At 42.8% G+C, this 15,894-nt stretch overlaps 1 protein-coding gene across 1 annotated transcript; it reads left to right on the top strand.

Moving 5' to 3' along the window:
* The first annotated feature begins 2,178 nt into the window (after positions 1-2,178).
* On the top strand, positions 2,179-11,840 carry LOC129857768 (galanin receptor type 1-like). Its single transcript, XM_055926318.1, has 3 exons — positions 2,179-3,245; positions 3,493-3,558; positions 8,865-11,840. Exons 1-3 carry the CDS (start codon positions 2,511-2,513, stop codon positions 9,180-9,182), a joined length of 1,119 nt encoding a protein of 372 aa, XP_055782293.1. The 5' UTR covers positions 2,179-2,510; the 3' UTR covers positions 9,183-11,840.
* Positions 11,841-15,894: the final 4,054 nt, after the last annotated feature.

Consider the following 15,894-nt stretch of genomic DNA (forward strand, 5'->3'; position numbering starts at 1 on the left):
GTGAATAAAACCTGCATGTTATTGATAATTTCTTATGAAAATACTAGGGCTGTCTAAAGTACATTTTCCTTGTCTTCATTGAACGAAAGAGTGCAGTAAACAATGACATTCAGCTAAATGAAAAATAAGCTATAGTTTATAAATCTACTCTCCCTTGTCCAGAAGTATCGGACAAAGCAATAAAGTGGCCTAGGTGCCTTTATTTGTGTAACCATGTCGGACACAATGCCTTTGTTGTCTGTGAAGCAAAAGGTCTTGAAGCCAATGGAGTGGTTCTGACTCAAATGGCAGGTTTACTTCTTTCTGCCTTTGTTGTTGATGACTCTTTGCTGATGTGGGTAAACACAGCTGCCATGATTGGGATGATATGGGTGCTGTGTGGAAATGTGTGTTCGGGTATGCACTGATAGCTCGGCGCTAGCTGGACTGAGAAAAGCCACTCGACCCTGACACAGGACAATGAGGGAAATACACTCTACCTTGCATCGTGGCTCTGCTGCCATAGCTTCTAGGGCAACGCTCGCTGAACTTCTGGGTCCATTCGACTTCATTGCCCAGCTTAGGCCAGCGCCGTACCATTAACACAGGTATAGAAAAAGGAACCTTACGAATGCCTGGATGTCCTGAGAAGAGATGGTGGTCAGTTCCATCTCAATTCCAGTTATAGCATGGCTATTGTTGTTCTTTGATGTCTACAGGTATACTGGTAAATCATACCCCAGAGCTATATGACACCCCAACAATAGGCTACAGCAGGATTTATGTGTCACACTGTCTAATCTTAATTAACAGCCACAATCTTGGACAATAGGTCATAACTCACAGTGTACTATAGAGTCCCATACGCTATCAAGGAACTGTACAAGTCCCTCATATAGTGTGTTTGTTTGCATGTGTGTGTTTGTGTGTGCGTGCATGTGTCCATGCATGTATGTGTGTGTGTGTGTGTGTGTTTTTAAGCATGATCCACCAGTCATAAATCTCATCTGTTCTGTTTAGTCCTGCACATATGTGAGAATGAAGGAAGTGCCCAACTGAAAAATGACATTAACCAGAGGGCTGTAACATCAATTAGTAAATGATATGGGCGAATGGAAGCATATTGAAGGATATCAGAGATAACTGAAATGATTTGTTCTTGAGAGCACACTTCTTTGTCCTGCTGTTGTTCAGCAGAGGAGGAATGGCACCAACATTTGGCCATCCAGTGGGGAGAACATTGGGGGATAAACTAATGGGCTATTGTGGATTCTGTATCCTTTACTGTTAATGCCTCCATCTCATAAAGTAGCCTGTCCCTAAATACAAGCTCTAGGCCTACTGCCAGAACAAGAGCCAGGCACAATCATTTACCATTATCAGAGAGGAGCTAATGCTTGTTGTTTTTCAAAAAGAATACTTTGGGATGAGATAAGGTTTGTCAAGCCTGGCCCACTATCCTTCATTGGCTAACCACAACTCCAGCACCTTGTTTCATAAGCCAACAGCCCATTTCACAGGAATTATGAATGCCAACTACACTGAGTGTACACAACATTATCAAGAGAACAATTAATGCTGAACAATTCATCAAATGGCCACTGCGACTATTTGTATTGAACCATGGATTGAGACATGGATTGTGTGCTATTCAGAGGGTGAATGGGCAAGACAAAATATTTAAGTGCCTTTAAACGGGGTATAGTAGTAGGTGCCAGGCGCATCGGTTTAAGTGTGTCAAGAACTGCAACGTTGCTGGGTTTTTCACGCTCAAAATTTTCCCGTGTGTATCAAGTATGGTCCACCACCCAAGGGACATGCAGCCAACTGTGGGAATCTTTGGAGTCAACATCGGCCAGCATCCCTGTGAAATGCTTTCGACACCTTGAAGAGTCCATGCCCCGACAAATGTAGGATGTTCTGAGGCCAAAAGGGGGTGCAACTCAATATTAGGACGGTGTTCGGGAATATTTTGTACACTCAGTGTATATTAGACTGCTGTTAGCAATTGCAATCACCCCACATGTTAGCCTACAAGAGAATGATGTCATTCGATGACTTATACATCGCATTGTGCATAATTATGGCCACGAGAACGTGGACAGGCCAAATTGAATTTTGGAGTCCTTTTTAGTACATCTTGGGCGTGGTACTGAAAGCTGACGTGAGACGCGCTGCCCAGCCCCTTCTATAATATGTAGGGGGAAATAGGGCGAGGAGGGATTTGAGCGAAGCCATCCAGCGACTGAGGACGCATCAGGTGGAGAGAGAAACTGCATTACGCACCAATCAAATATAGAACAGTACCCTCTGGACCGCTAACTTCAGACATATTGACAAAATGTCTCATAAAAAGTATCTTCACTTACATTGTATCGAAAAACAATGAGGAACATTGCAACGAATTTAGATACAATATTGTGTGATGGCTGCATTCAAGAGACTCAAGAGACTTTGAGACAAATTATGCTTTAATTATCTGAATTGGCAAAAACGCCTGCCAGCTACTGTCAAACGACCCAGGAAGACATATGAAGGCATTTGTTGCTCCTTCACTTACATTTGAAAATAGTTCAGCGCTAGAAAAAGTGATGAACTCGTCTGGTTTGGACAACCTAACCGATTTTGCACCATGGTATGTCAACAGAACGGATGTCGAGGAGGAAAACCAGAAACTTTTGTTCGGGATTGGCATGGACAACTTCATTACGCTTTTGGTTTTCGGACTCATCTTTACGCTTGGAGTGTTGGGGAACTCCATGGTTATCACGGTGCTGGCCCATAGTAAACCCGGAAAACCACGGAGCACCACCAACATATTCATCCTCAACCTTAGCATCGCCGACCTGTCCTACCTGCTTTTCTGCATCCCTTTTCAGTCAACTATCTACATGATGCCGACATGGGTTCTGGGTGCCTTCATCTGCAAGTTCATTCATTATTTCTTCACCGTTTCCATGCTGGTCAGTATTTTCACCTTGTCCGCAATGTCGGTGGACCGCTACATTGCCATTGTTCACTCCAGAAAGTCGTCCTCAATCCGCGTGTCAAAGCACGCTTTGCTCGGAGTGGTGGTCATTTGGATACTCTCTTTGGCCATGGCAGCGCCAGTCGCGGTTATACACAACATATACCAGAGAGACGAGAATCACACCTATTGCTGGGAAGTGTGGCCGGATCAAAACCAAAAGAAAGTCTATGTTGTTTGCACGTTTGTTTTTGGTTATGTATTGCCCCTGTTGCTGATTTCGTTCTGTTACGCAAAGGTAAGGGAGCAATCCTGATTTATTTATTATTGTATTGATAGAGAATTGTATTCGCAATGAGTTATGAATGCCTTTACATATGTCAATTTATGAGTTTGGGTAATCTAAAATGGGGACAACTAAGACATCAATTAGATAGCCTTTGAAAATCAATTATGTCAATATAATGTTATTGTATATTTGTTATAGCTTAGGCTTAAATGGATCGTTTTGGTATGTCATCACACAATTCTTTATGCATTTTCAGGTTTTAAATCACCTGCACAAAAAACTCAGAAACATGTCCAAAAAGTCAGAGGCGTCGAAAAAGAAGGTATGTAAAACCATTCATCACATTTTACATATTGACTGTTGATGGTGATCATTAGTTGTATGGCGGACAGCCGCACAAATGTAGTATGTTGCAGTATTACAGTCTCCCACACCAGTTGTCCAGCAGCAGTCTAGGATTTAAAGCTGCAGTCTGGGATTTAGGAAGCTATGCATTGGTCTTTTCAATTCTTAATATTTACTTAATGATTCTTGAAGAATATAACTTATACATATCTCACGAGCTTAGCACTATGACCCACTGTGGGTTTTATCATAACCCCCAAATAGGTTTTATTACTTGTTTACAAACACAAAGAATGTAAAGAAACATTGTATAGCTTCAAAATTTGGTTTAAACTATATCTAGGAGTTGAACCATCTTAGCCTGTCAGTCCTTGCATTTAAAGAGTGTTCTATGATTTTGAGAGGACGTATGCCTCGTCACAGCTCAGCTATGTGGCAAACAAGTGACGGTGACCCTGTTTTGTTGTTTAACATTTTTACTTTAATACTTTTTCTAGACATCTTGTCTAGAGATCTAGGAGTCTAAAAACACTGTTTGGATAAGATGTTTTCAAAGATATAATCATAGCAAACATATCATGCAATGTTCAATGTCCAATCCCTCTTACTTTTCAATGCACTTTATGATGTTTATAATGATGTTGATTATCAATTTGGTTCAAGTCGTTTAGTAATGTGCCATTTTCAGAGACATTGTGTATAAAAGCATAGAGCCAGAGGTGTCATGCCCAATATCCGATTTGTTCTGTTTAAAAAATATATATATATAAATGAATAATATATTTTTGGTTGTTGTTTCTCTGTAATACCACTAGCCACCTAGAAATGTTATGAAGTTGGCTTTAGCACATAAGTTCCCTATCTTCCAAACTCATAACTAGCTACCAAGAAGCCATTTCATGCTATCAATCAAGTTAGAGTAGCTATCTTGTCCATCTTAGCTGACATGTTTTCTGGCAAGGTCGGTCGACTTAAGAAAAGCAAGCAATAACTACATGTACTGAACAAAACTCACACACCTTTCAATCTTTTACCCAGATCTTAGCAGAGATGCAGAGAAGCATATTTAGTTTCTTTAAAAGAAGAACCCCAGACAGCTCAAGAGTTATGCTTAGATATGCAGCCAAATATACATATTATTGACATAGAATCAATCATAATGATTATGGCTCTAGATTGTAAGAAAAAGCTGTTTCAGGTGTTTGAACAAGGCAAACATCTCCAACCTCCGCCCCCTTTCGGACCACCCCCCAGCCATCCTCATGTACTTTGTGCCAGCTCAGATTTTTGGGGGGTGCATTATGCACCTGCGTAGACCTGCAACGTATACCATGGAAGAACCAACATCCCATTGCCAGTTTCCTAGGCAAACATAATAGTCGAGTGAAGAAAAATAACCGATAAACTTAGTCAGTATTGTAAGTTGAATATAAGGCATTTGGTATCGACGGTACATTCCATCTACAATGTCCCTGAAGCGCCTGTCAATTACCACACTTGAGTGAAGCAGCAGGGTGGGAAAGTGCAATCAAACTGGACTTAAAGCTATTACTCTTCTTAATGGCCATTTGCCTGTCTAAGCCAACCCGCTGCTGCTGCTCGCCTGGCGCTGACCGTCTGTCAGACCTGTATCACACACCAAAATATGGGCCTCAGAGATCTATATTTGTTCTAGCCAATATACTCCAAATAAACGGTTCAGTAGTGTCCTCAGATTTTTTAAATATATTGGCTCATTAGTGTTGGCCATTACAATATACCCAAACACTGGTCCATATGGCGTACACATAACTAAACAATACAATATTAATGGCCTGAACTAAGTGTTTACAAAAATGTATTCTCGTTTTGTCACATTTACACAGTTTCAATGTCATTCAATAAGTATAAACTCTGATTACTGAAATATTTGTCTATAGGAATAGCTTCACTATAATCAGGTTTCCATCCAACCTTTTCATGCGAGTAAAGTACATGTCGGATAAATGACACAACAGGCCTGATGGAAACAGCTAATTTGTCGGTAAACTTTCCAAATGTCAACACAACTAAATACTTCAGACAAGGTGGGATCTTTTTGTGTCAGTAAAATTAATTATGCGAGATACGCTTTTAATAATAACCATCATATCACGTAATCGCGTGACTCCATTACATGTTGTTTGGTCCTCCCACTACGACTCAGGAAATAATTCATTTTATTAGGCTACAAATGAAATAAATTATGATGAACTTGATGCTCCTTTCCAATAAATATCGAGGGTCTTTTTCTGGTGACATGAGGATCGATGCTTGGCTGCTATTTGGCAAATAAAAACAATCTCGCTATTTTGTCCATAATAATCTGATCATGTAGGCTATACCCGCATTGTATCTGCGAGCTGTTGGCTAAGGCGCACGTGCCAATACCAGAGGGGGCACATTCGCCAAATAACGTAATTTATTTTGTGACAAAACCATCAGTAGAGTTGAAAATGTGATGGAAACCCATTTAACTTATATCTTTTTTTTATCTGCTACATGATACATCTGATACATAAATCACAAAAGTGATTTTTATGTGCACTACGTCATCACGCACAGCCGCAAGAAGCCAATTTAATGGAAATACATCTCTGGTGGGAAAATGCACCTATTGTTTTTATGCAGATTTTAGAATATACTCATGAAAATATGTTGCCAATTGGATGGAAACCTAGCTGATGAAATACTGCTGCCTGGTTCAAATCGATGTGCATGTTTGAGTCGTCAATCATCTCACCCAACCAGCCTAATTTATTTATAGTTAAAGCTTTCACTGTGGATACAATTAAATGCGTCAAATGAGTAAAGTAAACTGAGGCTGTGTCCATAGGCAGATCAAGAGAAAAGGTATTCAATTAAAGGTATAATCAATTGTGTGTTTGTGTGTCTGTGTGTACAAAACATTAAGAACACCTTCCTAATATTGAGTTCCACCTCCCACTTTTGCCCTCAGATCAGCCTCAATTTGTCAGGGCATGAACTCTACAAGGTGTCGAAAGCGTTCCACAGGGATGCTGGCCCATGTAGACTCCAATGCTTCCCACAGTTGTGTCAAGTTGGCTGGATGTCCTTTGGGTGGTGGACCATTCTTGATACACACTGGTAACTGTTGAGTGTGAAAAACCCAGCAGCGATGCAGTTCTTGACACAAACCGGTGCGCTAGGCACCTACTACCCTACCCTGTTCAAAGGCACTTAAATCATTTGTCTTGCCTATTCACGGTCTGAATGGCACACGTACGCAATCCACGTCTCAATTGTCTCAAGGCTTAAACATCCTTCTTCAACCTGTCTCCTCCCCTTCATCTACACTGATTGATGTGGATTTAACAAGGGATCATAGCTTTCAACTGGATTCACCTGGTCAGTCTATGTCATGGAAAGAGCAGGTGTTCATAATGCTTTGTACACTGGCCTCGAACTCCAGCCGTCAGTTCAGTAACTCCTCCAATGCTGTGAAACGGCGCAGCTGGGAGGAGCAGCTGGGAAAACAATGCTACTATAGCCACTGTTATAAAACGTCTCCACTTATCAGCCCTAGGTACACACAGAAAGAGGACAGGGTGTTTTTAGACTACCGCGTGTGGCATCCAAGCACGCCAAAAAAACAACGTATTTTCAACATCTTGTGCTCCTAGGGATCTCTCTAAAGCTCCTGTAATCCCCCTGTGACAAGCATATTGAGTAAATGTTGTACTTTCAATCCACTCCTGAAAAATAATCTTGACAACGTGTTTGGATTATTAGAAAGGGAATCGTGACACGAGGCCAGATAAACCTGGATTTTTTTGTATCATGCACTTTGGTTATAAATGTGATGTGTCATATGAATTCTAGTACTTTCTGACACTTCATAATAAACATACTCAAATAAATGAAATGTCAACAGACGGTTGTTAGCGATTGCAGTCTTAAAAAAACAAATTTAGGCTGTTCTGCAAAAAAAAAATAGTTCCCTGGAGTAGCTAATGGGTTTGTTTTGGATTGGCATGCCGCTATGTTTTAATGAATTCCCCGCTTAGGGCACAGTTAATTAGCAGATTTAACAGTTTTACTCTCAGTTATTTAATTCATTTAGGCATTTAAACAGCACACAGGAATTGTTATGGATGCCAATACTGGACTGGCTCTTCCAAAAACCTCTAAATGAGGAGCTAAAGCCCTTCAATGTGAGGATGGCAGAGGGGAAATCACAATATTCTACCTCCACTGTTTCACTTCATTGATTTTATCTTTTGGGGGGATTTTTAGCCCCTCTGACTGTGTGTGTGTTTGTGTGTGTGTGTGTGTGTCTGGCCATGTGTGTGTGCTGTACTATACATACAGATTCAGATTCCTCTTCTATACCATATACAGTAGCTTAAGAGAGTGATTTATATATTTATATTTCCATATATGAGCCCAAGAACTATTTACAGATTCACAAGTTGTCACCGTCAAATTAGCTGTGCTCGGTCTTCAAGAGAAACACCACATAGACTCAAACACCTAGACTTAACTAATTATGATAAAAATATATAACATAAATAACAGTGCAAGGTTATTTCTGTTTAAAATGTTGGATTTGACTGTTGAATGAGTAATTGAACGCTACACATACCAATTTGACAGCTCTGAATGATTGGGAGTTCAGTGTACAGTCAGTTCTGCTGGTCTTCAAAGGAGATCTTGGGAACAGGTGAAAGGGAGATTTTTTTTCTGTGGCTGTGCCTTTTGAAACAATGTGGTCGATGTTGATTTTGGGCTGGTTGTAGTGCTGAATGGTAGGTGTTTGAGCTGGACTTATGTACATTTTCATGATGCAACTAAGCTTACTGAAAACCTCAGTTAATCAATTCATTACTTAGTTACATCTACCCCTCTGTGTCTGTATGTCTGATCTTTCTGTCGTTCTGTCTGTCTTTATACTACAGGTCTGTTTTTTATTGTCTGCGTTCCTATCGGTCTTTGACCATATATCTTTCTCTCTGCCATCCCTCCCTCCTTTTTTCTCAGCATCATTTCCCAGTTTCCTGTAAAAGCTCCATTGGCTACCCTGTTAGTGGGGCTCGGGGAATGCTGTGGCAGACAGACACTCAAGCCTCCCTTTTACCCAAATAGCAGTGGAAAGCAAGCAGACACATTTTTAAACATCTCCAGCCCAGCCCCAATGCCTTTTTAGTATGTTCCCGCTCTTTAATATATCTCCCATGTTGTGTGCTAATTATTTAACCTGTGCCCCCCCCCCCCCCCCCCCTCTCCCCTCTCTCTCCCCACTAGACTGCCCAGACGGTTCTTGTAGTGGTGGTGGTGTTCTGCCTGTCATGGCTCCCCCACCATGTGGTCCACCTGTGGGTGGAGTTCGGCAACTTCCCCTTGACCCAGTGGTCCTTCTTGTTCCGGGTGGCAGCCCACTGCCTGGCCTATAGCAACTCCTCCGTCAACCCTGTCATCTATGCCTTCCTCTCGGAGAACTTCAGAAAGGCCTACAAGCAGGTGTTCAGGTGTCAGATTACCAACTCCCCTCTCAACGAACTCAAGGAGTTCCGCAGCAAGGTGGACAACACACCACCCTCCACCAACTGCACCAACGTCTGATTGGAGGTCACCGAGTGCCAGCTCAACTACGGCCATGATGATTGGTTGTTTTCAAGGGGGCCTTCTGAGACATATAATGCTATGCGATTCCATGTTTTAATTCAGAGATTGCATGAAGACAATATGAAGGAAACTGGATATGCACTCAAGCTACATAGTTCCACATCAGTGCTGTTCCATCATCAGAATAACGCCACGCCAGACGATGTGCCATACTGGACATACGATCACGTGAGCAGCTCTCTTTCTCTCTCGCTCCCTCTCTCTCCCTCTCCTATCTTGCTTTCTCTCTCATTCTCTCTGCCGTGATCACAGGAAGATTGCTGAGTCTGACTCTCAGGAATGGAAAGAATGTGGACTTTGATATCTCACTGACCATCTTATCATACATCAAAACTGTGAATGTTTGGTCATTTGCCTTCTTATATGTGCATATTGTTGGTCCTTTGTGATGCTGTATTTCTGCTGTCTTAAGTAGCTATTGAAATGAGCGTCTATAATATAGCTTCACTCTACACATTAAAGCCTGAGGTTACTGCTGTATATTTCACATGGTATCCTATCATGGAGTAGTTTTGAATTGTTAAAAAATATTAGCTATTGCTCTATTAGATATTGCCCAGAATATAAAAAAAATGCACACAGTGTAATTTTCTCTTTAAAGTTTAATATTTTTTTGTAGAGAAAGCATTTTGTTGTTTGCCAATTCTCTTGTTGCGAGTTGCCAATGTGTATACAAGGGAAATGTTGTCCGTATAATTTAAGCCTGTCTTGCCATCTGTAATAGAGTTTAATGGAAATAAACACGTTGGGATTTTTAATAACGCTATTGTATAAACTATTTAAAAACTATAATGTGTACTCAATATAAGCCTACTTTATCTTATTTATTGAATTGGTGTATGATATGGAAAGCTTAAGTCCATGTTTTCTGGCGTATTGTTTTGTGATGACTTTGGCTTGTACATTAGAACTTGTACAGGTACAGTATGTGGTTTTATCTTAGTGCTGGATCACTGAGCAACCTTGCTTCAAAGGCATTGTGTGGGATCTCATTACCCTTTGACTTCCATTTCCCCTCATCATTACAGAGTAAACTAAAGGAAAATCTTCAAAGATCAGAGACTTCCAATATATTGTTTGTCTGTGGTAACCACTTACAATCAGAAGTAAACAGAAAAAACATATAATTATTCTCACAAAAGTATATCCTGCCCCTATTCACAGCTAATACCACATCCATGTTTGATAGTTTAGTATATGTGAGAGATTTGAAAAAGTCACTTCTTCTCATTTTATGTGTCGAAAGCTAGCTAATAAATATTTTGTATGGTTAACATAATCCAATCAGGGATTTTCCACTCTATCAATCAATCAATCAAATGTATTTATAAAGCCCTTTTTAGATCAGCCGATGTCACAAAGTACTATACAGAAACTCAGCCTAAAACCCCAAACAGCAAGCAATGCAGATGTAGAAGCACGGTGGCTAGGAACTACTCCCTAGAAAGGCAGGAACCTAGGAAGAAACCTAGAGAGGAACCAGGCTATGCGGGTTGGCCAGTCCTCTTCTGGCTGTGCCAGGTGGAGGTTATAACAATACATGGCCAAGATGTTCAAACGTTCATAGATGACCAGCAGGGTCAAATAATAATAATCACAGTGGTTGTAGATAGAGAACAAGAATGAATACAGTAAAAAACAAAAAACATGGAAGAGACAGCACTTTTGTTTATTTCTATCCATGGTACAGGACAAAACTATCTCATACGGATTTGTATATATTTGAGTACTGCCATGGGAAACTCACTTTGTGTTCATTGTACGGTGTGTGGCTTTCTCTATAGCAAGGCGCTGTTGCACACTCTTACTTAGCATAAACAAATATCAGTAATGAACATCTAGAATGGGTTAGGTTTAGGCATGCTATTAGGGTAAGTGGTAGGCAGGGTAAGGTTAGGTATCGTACTGTAGCAAGTGGTTAAGCTAAGTGTTCTTGTTAGGGTAAGGTTAGAAAACAAGAACATCCATGGAGTGGAAACTTCTGCTACTCACAGATTGCAAATCCTGCAATTTACATTCCCCACAACCAACCACATTGCAAAGCAACGTGACTCTTGTCACTTTTTCACTCACCACCACATAAGGGCATCAGCAAGTTTACAATTACACTCAAACTCAGCTGCCCATAGAATCATTGGAACTGCTAATTATTTGGAATTACTAATTATTTCATTTTGTATTTACGGATTAATGCAACCCAGAGAATACCAAGTGATAATCATGTTAAATTATTCCTTTTAATCCCTCATTACTCATTATCAGTGTGTTTAATATTAATGAAGACTCTCTTGATGAATTAAGACTCCTGAGGATTCTTTCAGTCGCCCACAATTAGTTTCTGCTCCAGAACACAATGAATCAAATATTTACTTTCTGGAATGGAAGAAACTTCCGACACGTGTCACTCTGTAAAATACCTATCCGTATTTGAATTTCTAAAATGTTTGGGCAAATGTAAAATGCTTTTTTTTGTGCCATATTATCCTGGAAAAAATCTACACTTTTATAATTTGCCAATGCAGTGCTTATACATGTTCATATCACATTAAACTGTTGATCATGTTGTGACAAGCAATATGTTTCCTCATGAAAAGACTCACTGATTTAATTTGGTGTATTTTTATCTACTGTGAACATACAATATACACTATTGTGATGAAGGTAGATGTTTTGGAATTTGACCATCTGTAGTTCACTTTTATTCCCTCAATCAAGTCTTGATTTCCATTGAGGTAATAGGTAACAACCAGCTGGCCCATGAGAGAAGAATTAATTTCCTGAATGTGGCATTTGGCTAATGTGCTGAATTGGACTGTTTAGCCAAGGCAATGGACCACTGGCATTGCTCAGAATAGATTGGTTTGCAAGGCATGAATACAGAATGTGCTTATCTTTTTGCACTAGAAAGCAGCCAATCATCAGCCACATCATCCAGTGCCACCCAGTTCTGCAGGAATAAATGTCTCACATCAGAAAGCATGAAAAATGCCATCTCTAGTACTTAGTAGTCTTAGTAAACACACTTGGAGCACAAAACATACATAAAACATAAAACATGAAAACGATCTCACCCCGGAAGCATAGCCCTCCAAGAATGTGGAGATGAAGTTGATTCTAGAACCAATCTTTCTTGTGAACTTTTTGTGAATTATTTTGTTGGTAGCATGCTCCCTAAAGGACAATAAACACCACTAGTTCCCATCCAAATATACACTTTATCCTTACTCATAATCTTCTTGGCTAGCTATTTTACTACCTCTTACTTTTAAGGATCACCATGGGTCAACATGCATGGGTCACCATGCTCAGCAATAAGAATAATAAATAATGCTGTCCCCTACAGATGTAGGATCTTAATTTGACCAGTATTGTCGCAGCATAATCCTGCAGCAAATGGATTTGAACTTTTAGTCCATAATGTTGCTTGAATAGTGGTTAGGCTATTAGCCGGCCAAAATGAGGCTACATGAAAAGTGCAATACTGTTAAAATAACCGTGTGCTAGTGCAGGGTTTCAGAGAATTTCTACAAATCACAAAACTCATCTGCCTTTTCTGAGGCTCAGGAAAATTCTCAGCAACAAATTAAGATCCCACATCTGTTACACTCAATGAGGACGAGAGTAAGGAGTCAGGCGCAGAGAGCAAAGGTAATGGGGAAAACCACTTTTTAATGTCCAACCAGAATAACAACTGGTAACGTCAAAAACATTGGCGTAAAACTCCGACTTGAATAAAGTCCAAAACTGGAAAAATAAATCCAGACTGTGGAAAACCCCAATGAAAATAACAACCTCATATACAAACAGAGAGACAATCACCCACAAACAAACAGTGAGAACACCCTACCTAAATATGACTCTTAATTAGAGGAGAACGCAAAACACCTGCCTCTAATTAAGAGCCATACCAGGCAACCAAAACCAACATAGAAACAGATAACATAGACTGCCCACCCAAAACACATGCCCTGACCATAAACACATACAAAAACAACATAAAACAGGTCAGGACCGTTACAGAACCCCCCCCTCAAGGTGCGAACGCCGGGCGCACCAGCACAAAGTCCAGGGGAGGGTCTGGGTGGGCAGTTGACCACGGTGGTGGCTCAGGCTCTGGACGCTGTCCCCACACCACCATAGTCACTCCCCGCTTCTGTCTTCCCCTTCCAATGACCACCCTAAAACTAACATCCCCTAAATAAACGGCCAGCACCGGGACAAGGGGCAGCACCGGGACAAGGGGCAGCACCGGGACAAGGGGCAGCACCGGGACAAGGGGCAGCACCGGGACAAGGGGCAGCACCGGGACAAGGGGCAGCACCGGGACAAAGGGCAGGTCCTGGCTGAGGGACTCTGGCAGGTCCTGGCTGAGGGACTCTGGCAGGTCCTGGCTGAGGGACTCTGGCAGGTCCTGGCTGAGGGACTCTGGCAGGTCCTGGCTGAGGGACTCTGGCAGGTCCTGGCTGAGGGACTCTGGCAGGTCCTGGCTGAGGGACTCTGGCAGGTCCTGGCTGAGGGACTCTGGCAGGTCCTGGCTGAGGGACTCTGGCAGGCCCTGGCTGGACGGCTCTGGCAGGCCCTGGCTGGACGGCTCTGGCAGGCCCTGGCTGGACGGCTCTGGCAGGCCCTGGCTGGACGGCTCTGGCAGGCCCTGGCTGGACGGCTCTGGCAGGCCCTGGCTGGACGGCTCTGGCAGGCCCTGGCTGGACGGCTCTGGCAGGCCCTGGCTGGACGGCTCTGGCAGGCCCTGGCTGGACGGCTCTGGCAGGCCCTGGCAGGACGGCTCTGGCTGGTCATGGCAGGACGGCTCTGGCTGGTCATGGCAGGACGGCTCTGGCTGGTCATGGCAGGACGGCTCTGGCTGGTCATGGCAGGACGGCTCTGGCTGGTCATGGCAGGACGGCTCTGTAGGAAGGAGAAGGAGAGACAGCCTGGTGCGTGGTCTAGGCACTGGCTGCGCTGGAGAGGAGGAAACAGCTGGAGAGAGAACCCGGAGAGACAGCCTGGTACGGGGGGCTGCCACCGGAGGACTGGTACATGGAGGTGGCACCGGGTCTACCGGACCGTGAAGGAGGACACGTGCTCTTGAGCACCGAGCCTCCCCAACCCCACCAGGTTGAATGGTCCCCGTAGCCCTGCCAGTGCGGCGAGGTGGAATAGCCCGCACTGGGCTATGCAGGCGAACCGGGGACACCACCTGTAAGGCTGGTGCCATGTACGCCGGCCCGAGGAGACGTACTGGAGGCCAGATACGTTGGGCCGGCTTCATGACATCCAGCTCGATGCCCAACCTAGCCCTCCCAGTGCGGCAAGGTGGAATAGCCCGCACTGGGCTAAGCACGCGTACTGGGGACACCGTGCGCTTTACCGCATAACACGGTGTCTTACCAGTACAACGCCTTCTACCTCCACGGTAAGCACGGGGAGTTGGCTCGGGTATCCTACCCGGCTTTGCCACACTCCTCGTGTGTGTGTCCCCCCCAAGAAATTTTTGGGTCTGACTCACGGGCTCCCAACCGCGTCGCCACGCTGCCTCCTCATACCAGCGCCTCTCAGCCTTCGCTGCTTCCAACTCCTCCTTGGGACGGCGATATTCCCCTGGCTGAGCCCAAGGTCCTCTACCATCCAGGATCTCTTCCCAAGTCCAGGAGTCCTTGTTGCTCTGTTGAGCATTCCCTTGCCGCTTGGTCTTATTTAGGTGGGTGATTCTGTAAAGGCAGTCAATGTTGTTCTCCTCCTCAAACGAGGAGGAGCATGGATAGGACCAAGATGCGGATTGAGGGAAATAAGACATCTTTTTATTATTAACGACGGCAACACGAAACAAAACACTTTCAAATATACAAAACAAGAAAACGACGTTGACGAAACCTGAACTTACATAACTAAACGTAAACTCACGGACAGGAAACAGACGACATCAAAATAAACTAACAGCCAAACAGTCCCGTATGGTACATACATTCGACGACACAGGAGACAATCACCCACAAACAAACAGTGAGAACACCCTACCTAAATATGACTCTTAATTAGAGGAGAACGCAAAACACCTGCCTCTAATTAAGAGCCATACCAGGCAACCAAAACCAACATAGAAACAGATAACATAGACTGCCCACCCAAAACACATGCCCTGACCATAAACACATACAAAAACAACATAAAACAGGTCAGGACCGTTACAACATCTGTACCAAAGTTATTAGGCAATAAATGAAACTCTTTAATCATGCAGAGAACATCCATGGTTCTAGCGTACAGTACTGTATCAAGGTCACTCTTTTTCTCAAAAGCACAAACACACTCCAACCACATCTTGTACAGTTGATTTTGGAGGACTGAGATATATTTATTTCAATCTGAAGAGGATGAAAGTAAGGGCTATTATTGACTATTGTTGAGGGCTGTACCAGTCAAACCTGGTTCCATCCTGGGTATGCTTTTGGGATACGTTTTTTGGTACAAGGTCATGTTCTTTCTACCCACGTTGAGGTACAAATATTAATGTGTAGTTAAAGTATATTTTGCGCATTTTGTGCTTTCGTGGATGGGCTGGTATTTTGTGAGTTGATAAGATATCCGCTCTTTGAATTCTAGTTTATCAACCCAGCAGGTAGATAACAGCGGACTAAACAAGCTATCTGCT

The sequence above is a fragment of the Salvelinus fontinalis genome, chromosome 6 (genome assembly GCF_029448725.1).
Source record: "Salvelinus fontinalis isolate EN_2023a chromosome 6, ASM2944872v1, whole genome shotgun sequence".
Taxonomy (NCBI): domain Eukaryota; kingdom Metazoa; phylum Chordata; class Actinopteri; order Salmoniformes; family Salmonidae; genus Salvelinus; species Salvelinus fontinalis.

Coding starts and splice junctions, on each gene's coding strand:
- LOC129857768 (XM_055926318.1), top strand. CDS start 2,511: ATGAAGGCATTTGTTGCTCCTTCACTTACATTTGAAAATAGTTCAGCG. Junction 3,246..3,492: donor TTTCGTTCTGTTACGCAAAG/GTAAGGGAGCAA, acceptor ATGCATTTTCAG/GTTTTAAATCACCTGCACAA. Junction 3,559..8,864: donor CAGAGGCGTCGAAAAAGAAG/GTATGTAAAACC, acceptor TCTCCCCACTAG/ACTGCCCAGACGGTTCTTGT.